Source organism: Epinephelus fuscoguttatus, linkage group LG20 (assembly GCF_011397635.1).
Source record: "Epinephelus fuscoguttatus linkage group LG20, E.fuscoguttatus.final_Chr_v1".
Taxonomy (NCBI): Eukaryota; Metazoa; Chordata; class Actinopteri; order Perciformes; family Serranidae; genus Epinephelus; species Epinephelus fuscoguttatus.
In genome coordinates, this window is record NC_064771.1 from 17,688,541 (window position 1) to 17,701,807 (window position 13,267).

General features: G+C 42.5%; 2 protein-coding genes across 2 annotated transcripts; one reads left to right on the plus strand and one right to left on the minus strand.

Moving 5' to 3' along the window:
• Positions 1 to 860: 860 nt before the first annotated feature.
• Positions 861 to 2,762, minus strand: LOC125880524 (myeloid-associated differentiation marker-like protein 2). Its single transcript, XM_049563081.1, has one exon. The coding sequence runs from the start codon at positions 2,271 to 2,273 to the stop codon at positions 1,377 to 1,379; it is 897 nt and encodes a 298-aa protein (XP_049419038.1). The 5' UTR covers positions 2,274 to 2,762; the 3' UTR covers positions 861 to 1,376.
• A 1,337-nt stretch (positions 2,763 to 4,099) lies between these two features.
• On the plus strand, positions 4,100 to 13,161 carry cog7 (component of oligomeric golgi complex 7). Its single transcript, XM_049563080.1, has 17 exons — positions 4,100 to 4,744; positions 5,973 to 6,121; positions 6,228 to 6,344; positions 6,693 to 6,861; positions 6,950 to 7,032; positions 7,132 to 7,254; positions 7,386 to 7,584; positions 7,671 to 7,798; positions 7,950 to 8,104; positions 8,266 to 8,382; positions 9,382 to 9,447; positions 9,614 to 9,800; positions 9,940 to 10,080; positions 10,258 to 10,341; positions 10,555 to 10,669; positions 12,021 to 12,164; positions 12,303 to 13,161. The coding sequence occupies exons 1-17, from the start codon at positions 4,579 to 4,581 to the stop codon at positions 12,467 to 12,469; spliced, it is 2,310 nt and encodes a 769-aa protein (XP_049419037.1). The 5' UTR covers positions 4,100 to 4,578; the 3' UTR covers positions 12,470 to 13,161.
• The last annotated feature ends 106 nt before the right edge of the window (positions 13,162 to 13,267 follow it).

A 13,267-nucleotide genomic window follows, 5' to 3' on the forward strand; every position in this document is an offset into this window, starting at 1 on the left:
TATTTAGAAAATGTGCATCTGTCCTCCCTGAAAGAAGCAGAGGATTTTTACTTTGGCAAAGACTTTTACAGCATAAATTAATGCAGAAAATTCACCTGAATGCAGGAAATTAAGTGTTTGACACTCAAAATTTTCTGGCAGGTGACACCCAAACTCCCTGATTCATATGTGGCCTGACAAATGTTGAAACAAATCCTACACCCTTGCCTTCTTTCATCTCTTACCTTTATTTAAGGATTATATGCTGGAAATTAAATTATATTAATTTATTCTACCTTAATCAGTCAAAAAATTACTTAGATTTACATTGAAATCCATTTGAATACTGACAAATCACTATTAATACCAATGTAACCAGACACACACGCTACCCCTCTGTCTCTTACACACAAAGACGCAAACATATTTTTTGTAATTTCAAGCCTTTTTATCAAGTATTGAAAAAAATGAGGTCACAAATATGTCTTTATCAGAAAGTATCACTTTATTTCACTTCGTTCCCGTTTTGGTATTCCGGCCCCCATCTGTCTGTGGCTGACAGATCCCTGGAAACACAGGTGTGTTCATTCATGCGCGATCTCATTTTCAAACAGACGTCACACAGCACATCTTACATCTTTAGATATTCACTGGTGTTTCCATACACAGTCCATATCTCACAGCAGCACATTAGGGAATATGAAGACAGAGAGTGAAAAAATACACAGAGATGAATTGTAATTTTAGGTTTATACATTGAACCTTAAAAATAAAGACAATGCAATACGCAGTAGATTAAAATTGTTGTCTTCAGCCTGTTTGATAACACCATTTAAAAGGCTGTGTAATGCTCTTGTGTATTGGTTTATTTTTTTGTAATTACACATCCATCATGACAAAATATAGATCACCTTTTTGGGCTGGCGTCCTGAGTGTGAACAGGAATGGATCTAGGTGTACAGCATCAGTCAAGGCTGCGCATAAGAAAGAAAAAGGGGCCCATGGAGGCCTGCAATAATCACGTTCCTCCTAGATATAAGCAATTACAACCACATTTTATTTGAACCAAAATATTCACCATTACCTATGAAAAACAAGAAATAAAAAAAGTGAATGAATACACACATAAAAAGACTCATTTTTGTACACAAACAAAACAAACAGGAGGACACGTTTTCCCAAATGTGGAAAATGGGATCATGTCACCTCAGGGCAGAAGTGGTGCTGTTCACTAACCAGGCTAGAAACCTCTATTTAGCTGAAAAACTCACACACGTTTTTGTTTTAATGAAATGGGAAAAAATGTTGAGCATTTACTTGTATGGCTGATACTGACCTGTTGTTTAAGGGTGTAGTGAAAGTTTGGAGGTTTTTAAAACATGACAGGACAGTCACCACTATGTCTGTTTAAAGCCACAGATACCAAGCAAGGTAAAAATGAGGTCCAGTGTGAAAAGAATAAGATTCACATAAGTCATAAATGTCACCATAAACTGTATGGCCCAGATACAGAAGCTGGGTGGACACTCACTGGGCCGAGGGTTGTTCTTGAACATGAAAATGGGCCACACAATAGCAGCAAATATATACAGCAAAACAGAGATCACCAGGAATATGAACACGAACCTGTCCAGGTTAAAGGGCAAACATTTCTTCAGTTTCTTGAGGATGTTGGTGGCTATGATTAAAGGCAGGATGGGGAATGGGATGATGTATGCAATGACACACAAGATCAGAGCTGGCTTGTCTCTGTAACCAGTCAGTGATATAAAAATGATGCAGCTCACAAATGCCTCCATAACCTTCCAGAATCCAGGCAGAGCAGCCAGGTAACTCCCTTTCTTCTTCTCCAGGAATTTGTCCTTCACCACTTCTAGTGTATAGACGAGGCCACACAAGATGGCAAAAATGCTCACAATCCAGCCGTACGGGCATTTCAGACAGGCGTAGAAGTTGGCGTAGGTGATGGCGACAGAGACAGTCATGAGCGTAGAGGACATGGCCATCCCCGTGGTGAAGTCAGCCCAGTTCATGCAAAACAAATCTAGTATGACATCGAGCTTTAACATCTCAATGATGGTGATGATGAGGGTCATGATAGGGCAGAAGGCCCAGGTGAACATAGCGTAGATCCAGTAGGTATGGCTGCTCCCTCCTCTGAAGGCTGCCAGGACAAAGGTGACCACAGACAGAATGATCTGAGCCATGTGCAGCCCGCCTCGGCCGGATAACAGAGTAGAAGGGGAAAACACCGCCTTGGACAATGTGTCCTTAATATCATCAGTGATTCCCATCTCTTGAAATGAGCTGAAGAGCTGTCAAGAAGCCTTTGTTATGTATGTCCTCCCAGGTAGCTGCTAGAAACTGGTCGAAGTGTGGTTGAGGTGCGTTTCCCGTTGCATTACTGCCTTCCAGCTTCACTCTCCACTTAGTCCTTTACTGCCTTTCTGGTTTGCATAATATTCATGAAACCAACTGTGTGGGGCAATAAATGTCTGCTGTAGTAGATAAGAAATAACCAAAAGGAGATCCTTTATCCAATAGGTAAATAGGCTTCAGGACCCATCATGACTAGTTACAGCACAAGCAGATCTGCTAAGGCTCCATGAGCAAGTCAGTGACCTCTGCTGTGTACCCATTGCTCCCTGCTATCAAACACCATTTTAAAAATACATAAATGGTGGGAGACCCGAATCAAAGGCCTGCAAGTCTGAATCAAAACCAGGCCGCTGCAGAGGACTCAGCCTATATGGGGTGCACACTCTACCAAGTGAGCAAAAGGTCGTCCTGAGCCAGACTCATATTTGAAAGCCACAATTATGTTAAATGTACAAGATGTGCATTTTCCAAAATTCCACCTCCTCAAGATGATTGGGACACCTTGTTCTGGGCACAGACTGTAAATTTAATGAATGTAGCCTCCCACTCCTCCCATTTTGTCACCCACTGGTTTGTGAACTCCCATTTTGAAGCCTTGAGTTTGGTATTTTGTCTGTCGCCTTCTTCGTTAAGAAAACTGATTGAAACTACCTGTAGCCATGGGAGAAAGGCTCATTTTGCCTAGGTTCTAAATATGCGCATGGAATATTAGCGGGACAGAAACAGGATCTGCCAGGCACGTGGCATGTTTTGTGAAATATTTAATTAAAAAGACAAAACTGAATTGAAGGCAACTGAATTGAAGAAAATAGCCTGTTAGCCAGTTAGCAGCCTGTTAGCCAGTTAGCAGTCTGTTAGCCAGTTAGCAGCCTGATAGCTAGTTAGCAGCCTGTTAGCCAGTTAGCAGCCTGTTAGCTAGTAGGTAGCCTATTAGCCAGTTAGCAGCCTGTTAGCTAGTTGGTAGTCTGTTAGCCAATTAGCAGCCTGTTAGCCAGTTAGCAGCCTGTTAGCTAGTAGGTAGCCTATTAGCCAGTTAGCAGCCTGTTACCTAGTTGGTAGTCTGTTAGCCAATTAGCAGCCTGTTAGCCAGTTAGCAGCCTGATAGCTAGTTAGCAGCCTGTTAGCCAGTTAGCAGCCTGTTAGCTAGTAGGTAGCCTGATAGCTAGTTAGCAGCCTGTTAGCCAGTTAGCAGTCTGTTAGCCAGTTAGCAGCCTGATAGCTAGTTAGCAGCCTGTTAGCCAGTTAGCAGCCTGTTAGCTAGTAGGTAGCCTATTAGCTGCCTGTTAGCCAGTTAGCAGCCTGTTAGCAGGTTAGCAGCCTGTTAGCCAGTTAGCAGCCTGTTAGCAAGTTAGCACATCATCAAATGTTCAATTTTTAAACTTACTCAAGACAAATTTTGGACGGAAATATCACACAGGGAAGGAGTTTTACAGGCACATCGGAAATTACAGAGATTCCCATAGGAACAGATAATTGTCATGATACATAAAAGCAGTAATTTTAGCTGCTCTTGCTGAGTATCTTGACTGTTAGCTGTATTGTTTGCCTCAACAAGGAGGCAGAGTGCACACATTCATGCTGCAGAGGTAGGGCTGTATGTACATTCAATAATGCAAACATTAAAATTAATAGTCAGATGTAGGAACCTATAATAATTCATGGGTAGAGGATGTTTGGGGCAACACAATGGCTAAAAGAAGGGGAGTTTGAGACAACTTCGGGCAACAACTCCCTAAACAAAGCTTTAAAAACGAAGCAAAGCAAACAAAAAATATTTATATAATTATCCCTTTTTCGTTAACGAAATATTTGTCGTTATGTTGAGAGGATTTTTTTCCCCCCAGCAGGTCAGTTTGTTAGGCTGGCGCTTGTTTCTGGGGAAGGTAAATAGAAGGCACAAACCGGAAGTTGTTGTCAAGTGTCAGAAGCGCTGCCAGCATCCAACAAACATCCAGAAGTATGTCTTTACTTTTCTCCCTTTAAAGACGTAGACGTTTAAAAACAACTCTGGAGGAGGCCGTCGCCTTGTTGGAACTCTATTTAGTTGTAATGATAATTTCATTTTCCTGGGCTATTTATTTTATATTCGTGTCGAAGCCATTGTTTGGGAAAAACTAGCTAACGTTAGCAATGGGTCGATGACACAGACTGCACTGCACCACAAGAGTTTGACCCAACACCGCCCGGTGCTTGCACTGGGGAAGGAGTGAAGAGGCCAAAATGGATTTCTCCAAATTCCTGGACGATGATTTTGATGTGAAAGACTGGGTGAACGGCGCCTTCAAAGTGGTGCAGAAGGACGCTCCGGGGAAGGCGGATACACACGCAGCCACCCTGGTCATGAAACTGCAGCTGTTCATCCAGGAAGTCAACAATGCCATTGAGGGTAAGCAGTTAGAGCAAACTAATGACACTTTCATTAATGCCACGTTAACAGTTTGTGGGATTCCTTCTGCGCAGTTTCTCCTGCTATCACTCAGTTTCCGGTTTAGGACACCCTGCTACATATTATGCAGCCCAGCAATGCAGCAAATATGCTCTCTACCGCATTTGTGTCAGTCAGGGAATACTTTAATATGACCACAAAGTCGAGTCAACACCTTTCTTAGTTTTATTATTAGGTTTGAATTGCTGTTGTATTACACTGCATAAGCACACAAACTGGCAACTACATGTCTGGCAAAATTGTCATTAATTCTAGTTTGTCAATTGGGACAGCACGCAATCAGCACCATAGGTCTGTGTATCTATAGTAATCCATCATCACGGCCTAGACTGTGACATATTTTACGATGAGTTGTTTCCCACCTAGAAACCCAATTTGAAATTGTGTGGTCTCGAGAAATAGTTTATAAATTGTTTTTGAATTTGCAGCAATTCAAACTACATGATAATAATGTTGCAATTGCAATACCAGATATATAATTGGAAAACTGGAGATCAGAGGAAATGGTAGAATTCGCACTGTTTCAATTTGTAAGCAATGAGAATGCCAGGACAACATTGTTTATGTGACTCCTCAACATACACTCAGTTTTCAGTTTACTGGCACACATTGCTAAATGTAATGTTCTGCAATAAATCCTGTCTTCATGAAGGTTATGATGTTCAGTTTTGTGATTACTTTTGCATAGGAGGATTTAGTTTGTGTGCTGTTGAACTGCATTGCATCATACTAAGAGGTGTTTCTGTTATTTAGTCTTCCTTTATTGGTATAAATGAGGTGGGCAAATGTACAGAAATACCTGTCAGTGGAATAAAACACCACCTGAAAACAGTTTCAGAAAAATGAACAGTATAAATGTAGGGAAAGTAGAATTTATTGCAGTTTTTTCTGTGTTGGACTGTAATAGTTATAGCAAGGTGTACCCAATAAACTGGCAGCTGACTGTATTGTGACCAATGAGTGAAAAGCAGTGCAGACTTTAATTGTAACATGAAGGCAGTGAAAAATCCCAGATGTTAAACATTATACAAAACCACACCAATCTGTAGACATTGCAGCAGTTGGTTGTTTCTTCTTAGAGTGGCACCAACTTTAATACAATGTTATGAAACCTCTGATTTTCTTGTTATGTCATTCATCAACTGAATTTCTGTACTTCTGTGTGTAGAGAGCAGTAATCAGGCGCTCCAAAATATGCCCAGAGTGCTGCGGGATGTAGAGGCTTTGAAACAGGAAGCGTCTTTCCTCAAGGAGCAAATGGTTCTGGTCAAAGAGGACATTAAGAAGTTTGAGCAGGACACTGTGCAGTCTATGCAGGTGTGCATAACTAAGAATCGCTGCATCTTTACTGCATATTGTATATAGCATATGTATACTGACTTTATGTATATGATCTGTATATCGGGTGGTTCCTGTTCATTAGGTCCTGGTGGAGATAGATCAAGTGAAGAGCCGCATGCAGTCGGCAGCAGAAGCTCTGCAGGAGGCAGACAAATGGAGCACACTGAGTGCAGACATTGAGGAGACCTTCAAAACACAGGTAGAAATGAAAGACATTGCCACAGGACTTCACTTGTGAGGTTTTTGCTGCTTATCTTGGCGTACATATAAGATGTTCAGATGTATTTTCACCCTTTAATGTAGTATGACTTGAAGCTCACAAAATGTATTTTAATGTTCTAGGAATAATTCCAATTCTTTAATGTGTGTCAGACAGCATTTATCTAGACATTTGATGTGAACTGATTCTATTTAGGTCAGACAAGGGCATTGAAATATTGAATTTCTGAAGCATGATTAGAGTGTTTTATCATCTAATACCTACTGATAGAATATTAAGTTATTACTTTGCAGACATAAACCTTGAATGTGTTTCTTCCTTCTCCAGGATCTTGCAGTCATTTCCTCCAAGCTGACCAGCATGCAGAACAGCCTGGCCATGTTGGTGGACACACCGGACTACTCTGAAAAGTGTGTCCACCTGGAGGCTCTGAAAAACAGACTGGAGGCCTTGGCCAGCCCACAGATAGTAGCAACCTTTAATTCTATGTCTACAGGTAAGAACTTGTTTCTCATATTTATTCCAACTTCCATTTATTTGTTCACTTTCAGTGTACACTAAGTATACTAATGTTTTCTCTGCAGACCAAGCCAAGCTGTTTGTTAAAGTCTTCACAGAGATAGATAGAATGCCACAGCTGCTTGCCTACTACTACAAGTGTCACAAGGTAGGTGCCACAGGCCTCTCTCCCTGACCTAATAACCTGCTTGGTGTGGGCATGCTGTAATGTCCATTTCTGAGTGAAGGTCTGTTTCGGCATCTCCAGGGTCAGTTGGTGAGCATGTGGCAGGATCTCTCACAGAGCGAGCTCAGTCTGAATCAGCAGCTGTCTGAATTCTACGACACCTTGCTGTCGTCGTGGCACTCTCAACTACAGTGGAGCAGCCAGGTGAGACACACTACCGGATGTTAAATTGGCTGCAATTTGACAAGTTCTAGCAGTGCTAACATACTATTTGAAAGGGCTATATGGTGAGCAGTAAGATTTTAATTGTTTGCACATTTCCTATGTTGTTACAGGTGTTCAAGAACCCGTATGAGGTGGTGACAGTGTTGCTGATCCAAACTCTTGGGGCCATGGTCCCATCCATCCCTGTGTGCTTGAGCTCAGCCGTGGAACGTGCAGCCCAAGAGCAACGCCTCGACACGCTGCTCGAACTCCATCACACCACGTCCACCTTCGGACACAGCCTGGAGGCTGCCATGCTGCCCCACCTGGGTCTGTGCATAGAAAAGACATGATTGTAGATGCTTCATATGTGGTATAGTGTCAGGTCCTTATGGTGAGTGCGTTTCCTCTCCCAGGTGAGAATAATCTGCTGAAGGTGAATGAGCTGGTGTGCGCGCTGTATGACCCCTACAAACCCTATCAACTGCAGTATGGAGATCTGGAGGAAGCTCACCTCCTTATCCAGATCAGTGCTGTACCTTTGGTAAGACACCATGCACACACACGCACACATACACACAGTATATTATTTATTAAAACCTTGCCACAGCTGCCGATTCACCTCCTACTATCAGTCTTTCTTTCTGTGTTTGCCTCTCGTTTCACACTCTCAATACACTCTCTCCTCTCTGTAGGAACACGGGGAGGTAATTGACTGTGTGGAAGAGTTGAGCCACTCTGTTGGCAAGTTGTTTGGCCTGGCCAGCGCTGCTGTGGACCGCTGTGTCAAACTGACTGACGGACTGGCTGTGTGTGGCCTCCTCAAAGCCCTCAAAGCCCTCTTCACCAAGTAAATATCCTTTACTGTCAGAGCAATCATGAGTCACATATTGAGTTTTAACCCCTTTGCTTCATTGATATATAAATAATTTGCCTAATGTTTATGGTATGTAGATCTTACTTTATTTGATTTCTGTAGCCAGCTTTAACATTGTGCTTGTTCTACTGTAGGTATGTGTCGGACTTTTCCACAACACTGCAGTCAATCAGGAAGAAGTGTAAAATGGAGGACGCGCCGAGTTCATTAGCTTTCCAGGAGGACTGGACCGCCTTCCAGAACTCTGTCAGGTTAATATTTTTATATGTATTTCTTTTACATATGAAACAGTTTCATTGGAATACTGATTTTTGTAACACTCAGGAGATCAGGTACCTCTTGCGGCAGGTTTGGGGATGCTCATGAGCCCCGGGCTGAGTGCAGCTGTGTCGGAAATCTCCCCAGAGTACAAGCAGGTTGGCTCTGTGCGACTAAGAGTTGCTGAGAGGAACTGTTTATGTCTGTGGACAGCAGCTCAGTGTATCCAGCCTTCTTGGAGTCTCTGTGTGGGGTCCCAGAAAGGATAATCCCTAGGGACTCTGTAGTTCTGCAAGGGGTTTTCACTGCTCAAGTGGGCGAGGATAGAGAAACCTGGTGGGTGGTGGTTGGGAGGTATAGCCTGCCTGATCTAAACCTGGACTTGTCCTGGTCTTGGATTGACCTTCCAAACACCATGTTCGACCTTAGACCAAAGATCGATGATCGACTTCATGGTCGAATCATCAGATCTGTGGCTGCGTGTCTTGGAAAGTTTTGTGAAGAGAGAACTGCCAGAGCTGTCAACTGATCACCATCTGGTGGACGTCACCAGAGCATAAAAACTGGGTGTGGAAGGATTTTGGAGAGGCTCTTGAGTATGGAGTTGGCCCAAAGGACTATCTGGCAAACCTTTAGATGACTCAGGAAGAGAAAGCAGGGCTTGGCTCAGGCTGCGTTCATCAGGGTATGAGAACTGCTGACCCTGCTGGGGATATTGTCAAGCAGTGGAAAGAGCATTTTTAAGTAGTCCTGAGCCCAACCAACTGTTCATCATAATTTAATGAACGACAGAAATACTGACAGCTAATCAAAATCCATCAGAATTTACAGGGAGGCACACTATCACTCATCAGTGTGGATGCTCACATTTTTATAGTTATCCTTCTCCTTCTTGGTGTGGACAGCCCTTTAACTTCCTGCCACAAGGACCTGGGCCCAGATAACTGCCAGAAAACGGATGGTTAACAACAGTGTTATGTTGTGTTTTGCAGGATCATCGCCACCTGTGGAGAACTGCTTCGACAATGCGGAGCCTTTGAGCAGCAGCTGTCAAACAAGTAGGAACAATTTCTATACCTTATATTTCATAATGTATTACTTGTCTTGCCCTAAACCTTTCTCTTTATTACGGATGTAACTCACGGGGCGTCCTGTCAACAAGGCACCATGTCAGAATTTAAGGTATCGCGTGCGTTCTCTGACTACAATCATTCCTATCCATAGGATCCTGGGCACGGCAGGTAAGTACTTGTCAGAGTCGTACAGCCCACGCAGCCTTGCAGGCATCCAGGAGGCCAGCTCCACAGAGAGGAAGAGCGCAACCAAAAACCCGTGGCAGGAATACAACTATCTTCAGAGGGGGAATATGGCTGAATACAACAGCCTGATGGAAGTCCTCTACTCCCTAAAGGTATGGAGCATGGCATGATGCCTGAATGAGAATAGATATTGTTGATGTCCTATGAAGAGAACTGACTCTTGTTATATTGCAGCATGTTATCAAGGACCCTGCAGCTGTTTTCAAGCATCTGTTTCCCCTTGTCTTGCAGGAGAAGGGCACAGGTAACTCCAACCTGTTAGCAGAGCCCAGAGCAGCTCTGACCAGACTCAACCAGCAGGCCAACCAGCTGGCCTTCGACTCTGTCTTCTTGCAAATCAAACACCAGCTCTGCCTTGTCTCCAAGATGGAGGTGATTAAGTGTCAAGTTACTGCATGATTTGATTCGAAATACTGATCGGCACCATTTGAGTGCATCGCTGAGAGCTTTTCAACTGCCTTCGCGCGTGTGCACTGGAGTGTCGGACTTTCTGTGTCTATTTTGATCTCACCTCACACTGTTTGATTTGTTCCCCTTGTTTGTACTCAGAGACAAGAGGCGCCTGGTTTAGGAGAGAGCTACACGGAGGACCTGCCTACTTTCAGCCTGTCGCCGCAAGAATACATTACAAATGTGAGTCATCGGCTTTAACATACGTAATGACAATCAATTAAAGTTATTCATAATTGATGTGATTAAAACACGCAGTGCAGATCAATACAAAAACAACAGTAAGATGAAATCAAACTAACAGCCATTTTGTACAGATTCACAGCTAAAACTTGTACAATAAATGTCGCTCCGAGACACCAGATACAACACACTACATGTGTCTTTCCCTCACAGATAGGGCAGTACCTGATGTCTCTGCCTCTCCACTTGGAGCCATTTGTGACTCAGGAGGACCCGGCACTGGAAATGGCCCTACACGCTGGGAAGCTGCCTTTCCCTCCAGAGCAAGGTTACTGTTCATCAGCCCTGATCCTCTTCTCAATCTAACACTCCACATGATGTATAACCCTTTCTGTTTTTATTTCACTTTTATTTCTGCTTTTCTTCTTTCAGCAAACCCTTCCTGTATATAAAGCACTCTTTTTATCCATTTATTTTACTATATTCAAAGTAAGAAAGAGTCACCTAACACAAGGAATTAATTTACATTTAATTATATATAGATTATCTAACAATTAGTGTATACTGTGAAAATAAATCCCCATAATTTTCCAGTTTGTACATAATCCCATAATGAAACAAAAGAGAAGAATATAAACATGTTTAAAGTGTAAAACCAATGAGTTTAAAGGTAAAATCAATCCTCTTTGACTGCGGTCATGACAACAGAAAATGGAAACAACAATTTGCAATTTGATACCCAAATTACACACCACAGACTGATGTCTGTATTAGCCTGGCTTGGTAGACAAATGTATTTGATAGGAGTGGCAGGGTCAATCCAAAATCTGCAAATCTGTAAATCTGCAGCATTAAGACAGAAAGGAACAACAGCACTAGTTTGATGTAAATCAGTTTTTGGTGTAGTATTTTGGGCAAGTGATGATAATGATTAAAGTAGTATAAAAATGAACATACCCACCATGATACCCCCCATTGGTTTGTGGACTACTGTAGTGAAGCCTTCAGTTTGGCATTTTAGCTGTCACCATCTTGTATTTTTGGAGTCAGAAGTGACCATATTTGGACGAGAGCGTGCAACTGTGGAGGAGCGAGGGTGGATCTGACTCACAGACTGTAGTGATGCCTCGCAGACACGCTGTCACTCCATTATGTGTAAATGTAAGCCTTAATAAAACTGAAAGGGGTGAGTTATGAAGAAATTCACCACCCGTACAGTTTTCATGAAGGAGGAGATTAGCTATAGAGACCAAAACATGTTTATTTCTGCTGTAAAGTTGGGCATTTTAACATGGTGGTCTATGGGGATCAACTTACTTTTGGAGCCAGCCTCAAGAGAATATTGGAGGAACTGCAGTTTTTGGCCTGTTTCAAAGGTCGTAGTTTGTGATTGAAGCAGAAGAATACACCCAGAGTTACCAAGTAACATGATAAAAGTGATCCAACATTACAGTATTCTCTAAGACTACTGACATTATGAAGCCAAGGAACAAAGAGGTCAGATTGCTCTCAGCACAGATTTGCCACGGGGCTGGACTCCCTTTTTGGACAACCTTTTCTTTTGCACATAATTTTGTCCAGCTTCCCCTTTGTCCCCAACACCCCTTAATTAAATCCCCATCTGTCTAGTATTTACATCACTTGTTCTCTTTACAAACATGACCTTCCTTCTGTCTCAGGTGATGACCTTCCTGAGCTGGACAACACTGCGGACTACTGGCTTGGCTCCATAGCACGGGCAACGATGCAGACCTACTGTGACGCCATCCTGCTCATCCCCCAACTGAACACCCATTCCACTAAACAGCTGGCCACAGATATCGGTACGGTAACCAGAACAATTAGACAATAGACAGACGGACATGTGTAGTTAGGAATCCCTTACGATGGCTAAGCAAAACGATTCAGTGAAACAGCAGCTGAGTTAATGGGTATTGATGATTCTCGTTCCTGCTCCACAGACTATCTGAGCAATGTGATGGACGCTCTGGGCCTGCAGCCTTCCCGCACCCTGCAGCACATCGTCGCCCTGCTCAGGGCCAAACCAGAAGACTACAGACAGACCGCCAAAACACTGCCTCGTCGACTGGCCTCCACCATCGCTGCTGTTCGCTGCATCGACTACTAACAGCGAGGTAGAGGAACACAGACTCTGTAGGTACAGCGACAGTGGGGACTCGTAGGCATGCTTGAAAATGAAGAATGTGATATCACTAGTAGTACAGTCTCAAATTTGAGGCTGCAGAATTTTAGGATTATAGTCCTGTCTGAAGAGGTGTTTATGGGAATGTTAAGAAATCAGAGAGGGTCAGACTTTTTTATATGGATTCATGGCATTTATAGGAATGTTAAGAGTTTGAAATCAGGGTAGTTCAGAGTTTTTCTTTTATTTTATACAGATTATTGTTGAAGTGTGAATGCTCAACAGTGATAATGCCTTCAAGTCAAGCCAAAAGGGGAAAGTGTCTTGACCATACATCTTTAATTTCTGCATTTTTTGAAGTTGCTGAAGCATTTAAGGAGCTAACAAAATGTACATCAGGGGACGCGTGAGAGCATTTGAAATCTACATGACTGATATATTACTTGTTATTTGTTATACTAATATAATTCATCTATATTTAATTATATTAAGGTCTGATATGAGCTGCATAGCTTTCTGTTAACTGCGATTTGTATACAGCAGTTGACTCGAAAAGTGAAGGTGAAGGAGATCCCTCGCTCCCTCTCTGGTTGTAGTAGTCATATATACAAGTTTCCATATTTTTCCATGCAGTATCGTGAAAATCTGTACATAAAACATTGACATCAACACTAAAATGGATCCTGTTGTTACTTTTTTTTATCAAGCTATTTTTATCCTCCAGATGAAACAGGGGGGTGGGATGAGTTTGTAATATAATCTATCAAGTTTAATAAATGTATG

Excerpts from the sequence above, each read along its gene's own strand:
- LOC125880524 (XM_049563081.1), bottom strand. The coding sequence starts at position 2,273 with ATGGGAATCACTGATGATATTAAGGACACATTGTCCAAGGCGGTGTTT.
- cog7 (XM_049563080.1), top strand. The coding sequence starts at position 4,579 with ATGGATTTCTCCAAATTCCTGGACGATGATTTTGATGTGAAAGACTGG. Across the intron at positions 10,342-10,554 it reads CGCAAGAATACATTACAAAT|ATAGGGCAGTACCTGATGTC; the intron begins GTGAGTCATCGG and ends TTTCCCTCACAG. Across the intron at positions 10,670-12,020 it reads GCCTTTCCCTCCAGAGCAAG|GTGATGACCTTCCTGAGCTG; the intron begins GTTACTGTTCAT and ends CTTCTGTCTCAG.